Source organism: Pterocles gutturalis, unplaced genomic scaffold, assembly GCF_000699245.1.
Source record: "Pterocles gutturalis isolate BGI_N339 unplaced genomic scaffold, ASM69924v1 scaffold3096, whole genome shotgun sequence".
NCBI lineage: Eukaryota > Metazoa > Chordata > Aves > Pterocliformes > Pteroclidae > Pterocles > Pterocles gutturalis.
The window spans coordinates 2,235-5,122 of record NW_010102723.1 but is presented as its reverse complement, the minus strand read 5'-3'; the positions used below and the strand labels follow the sequence as shown (position 1 = coordinate 5,122).

Below are 2,888 nucleotides of genomic sequence, written 5' to 3'. Positions count from 1 at the left end.
AAAAGGATGGAGAGTGGCTTAGCAACTTCATCCGCCAGTTCCCTCAGGACCCGCAGATGCATCTCATCAGGTCCCATAGACTTGTGCACCTTCAGGTTTCCTTAGATGGTCTTGAACCTGATCTTCTGCAGTGGGAAGTTCTTCATTCTTCTAGTCCCTTCCTTTGCCTTCTGCAACTTGAGCGGTGAGGTTTGAGCACTTGCTGGTGAAGACTGAGGCAAAAAACCCATTGAGTACCTCAGCCTTCTCCATATCCTGGGTAGCCAGGTCTCCTGTTTCCTTCAGGAGAGCGCCCACATTTTCCCTAGTTTTCGTTTTATCACCGACGTACTTGTAGAAGATTTTCTTATTGCCCTTGATGTCCCTGGCCAGATTTAATTCTATCAGGGCTTTAGCTTTCCTAACCTGATCTCTGGCTGTTTAGACAATTTCTCTGTGTTCCTCCCAGGCTACCTGTCCTTGCTTCCACCCTCTGTGGGCTGCCTTTTTGTGTTTGAGTTTGTCCAGGAGCTCCTTGTTCATCCATGCAGGCCTCCTGGCATTTTTGCCTGACTCCCTCTTTGTTGGAATGCATCACTCCTGAGCGTGGAGGAGGTGATCCTTGAACATTAACCAGCTTTCCTGGGCCCCTTTTCCCTCCAGGGCTTTATCCCAGGTCACTCTACCAAACTGATCCCTGAAGGGGCCGAAGTCTGGTCTCCTGAAGTCTAGTGAGTTTGCTGTGCACCCTCCTCGCTACCCTAAGGATCTTGAAATCCACCATTTTATGGTCACTGCAGCCCAGATAGCCCAAGAGTTTCACATTCTTCACCATCCCTTCCTTGTTGGTAAGAACAAGGTCCAGCCTAGCACCTCTCCTTGTTGGCTCCTCTGTCACTTGGAGAAGGAAGTTACCATCCACACACTCCAGGGACCTCCTGCCTTGCTTACACTGTGCTGTGTTGTCCCTCCAACAGATGCCAGGATGGTTGAAGTGCCCCATGAGGACCAGGGCTTGTCAGTGTGAGGCTGCTCCCATCTGTCTATAGAGGGCCTCATCCACTTGGTCTTCGTGGTCACGTGGCCTATAGCAGACCCCCACTATAATGTCCCCTGTCCCTGCCCTCCCTTTAATCCTGACCCATAAGCTCTTGGTCAGCTCCTCATCCATCCCCAGGCAGAGCTCCATGCACTCCAGCTAGTTAGTGATAGAGGGCAACACCCCCTCCCCTTCTTCCCTGCCTGTTCTTTCTAAGTTTTAAAGTCACTTTTGTAATACAGAGCCCTCTTACTGTAACCAGGATGTTTAATTATTGTTTCAGATACAAGCAGATCTTCGACTCCAGCCACGTTAGCCTCTGATCCAGCTACTTGTCCCATCATTCCTGGTTGTGAAACAACCATTGATATCTCCAAAGGGCGGACTGGTCTTGGTCTGAGCATCGTTGGAGGAGCAGACACTTTGCTGGTTGGTTGGAAAAATATGTGTGTCACTCAAGTGAAATAGCAATAGTGAAATTAAAATGTCTGATATAATAGATTTTTTTCTTCGTATGTTCCTGTAGCATTTACAGAAAGATACCAAAGATACCAGTTCAGGAAAAGAAAAAAACAAACCAGAAAAAGACACTTTTAAAATTTAAAGTATAAATGAACTTCTTAAATATTTTGCTAATTTATTCATCACACATCTGACTGTTTTGTCTATCACTGGTGAATTATAATAGGAATTTTCAGTTGCTCTTGTTTTTAAGTAGGGGCATGTTCTTTCAGCATGCAGTTTATTTTTGTTTGTTGTATCCACAGGGAGCAATCATTATCCATGAAGTATATGAAGAAGGAGCAGCATCTAAAGATGGGAGACTGTGGGCCGGGGATCAGATATTAGAGGTGTGGTTGTTTCTTAGGTCTCTCTCATTGTAATTTGCTAGCTAGGCATTTTCTATTTATCTGCTGGAAAGTCCTGCACACTTTGTCATTGTGTGCCCTCATTGCAGGTGAACGTGATTGTCCTCAGTAATGCCACACACGATGGAGCAATAAATGTGCTCCGACAGACTCCCCAGAAAGTTCGTCTGACTGTGTACAGAGATGAGGCCCAGTACAAGGAGGAAGATATGTATGATGTACTCAATATAGAGCTCCAAAAGAAGCCTGGCAAAGGCCTTGGGCTGAGTATTGTTGGGAAAAGGTGTGAATGTACCTGGAGAGTCAATGTGTGGGACTTGCTGGGCATGCTCATGTTTCTGTTGGGATCTGGCACTCAGATCCTGTGGGCTTGAAGGCCATACGTGCCTTTTCTATGCCTAAGCTAATTGGCCCTTCCTAGAGAAACTAGCCCAATGTTACTCAACAGAAAAATGAGGAAATGTTCATTGTGTTCCCCACAGCAAGCCATAAAAATGGCCCTCAGACAATACTGTAACACAAATCCATGTGTGTATTTGCAGAAATGACACAGGGGTGTTTGTGTCAGACATCGTGAAAGGAGGAATAGCAGATACAGACGGGAGATTGATGCAAGGAGACCAGATATTGACAGTGAATGGAGAAGATGTTCGAAATGCTAACCAGGAGGCTGTTGCAGCTTTGCTAAAGGTATTGGGAAAGGAGAAGATGGATAGAAGTGAATGAGATCCATATTTAGTTTTATTCAGTTTGAGTTCAGACTGTTATTGAGATGTAAGTGAGAATGAGCTGTGGATCCAAACTTAAGCTTGCTGCAGTCTGGGGCATTCACATTTTCATACTTTGCCTGATAAAAATGGGAGTAGGGGTGGTGCAGAGTGCTGTATGTTTATAGGGAGATTGAAGACCATTACCTAGAACAACTTAACACTGTATTTTCTCCAAGAAACTAGTAACTGGTTAACTATCTCACGTTTTTAGAAGGTTATGCAGAACTGACT

The 2,888-nt window shown here is 45.2% G+C and overlaps 1 protein-coding gene across 1 annotated transcript in view; it reads left to right on the top strand.

Annotated features, from left to right (window-relative positions):
• The window catches only part of LOC104471144 (multiple PDZ domain protein-like), a gene marked incomplete at both ends in the record, with an annotated part of 47,086 nt that extends 44,509 nt beyond the window's left edge, over positions 1 to 2,577 (top strand). The window contains 4 exons of the mRNA XM_010086380.1: positions 1,302 to 1,447; positions 1,786 to 1,869; positions 1,977 to 2,170; positions 2,430 to 2,577. Of these exons, the coding sequence (XP_010084682.1) occupies positions 1,302 to 1,447; positions 1,786 to 1,869; positions 1,977 to 2,170; positions 2,430 to 2,577 (572 nt within the window). The remainder of the gene's footprint in view (positions 1 to 1,301; positions 1,448 to 1,785; positions 1,870 to 1,976; positions 2,171 to 2,429) is intronic.
• Between the last annotated feature and the right edge of the window lie 311 nt (positions 2,578 to 2,888).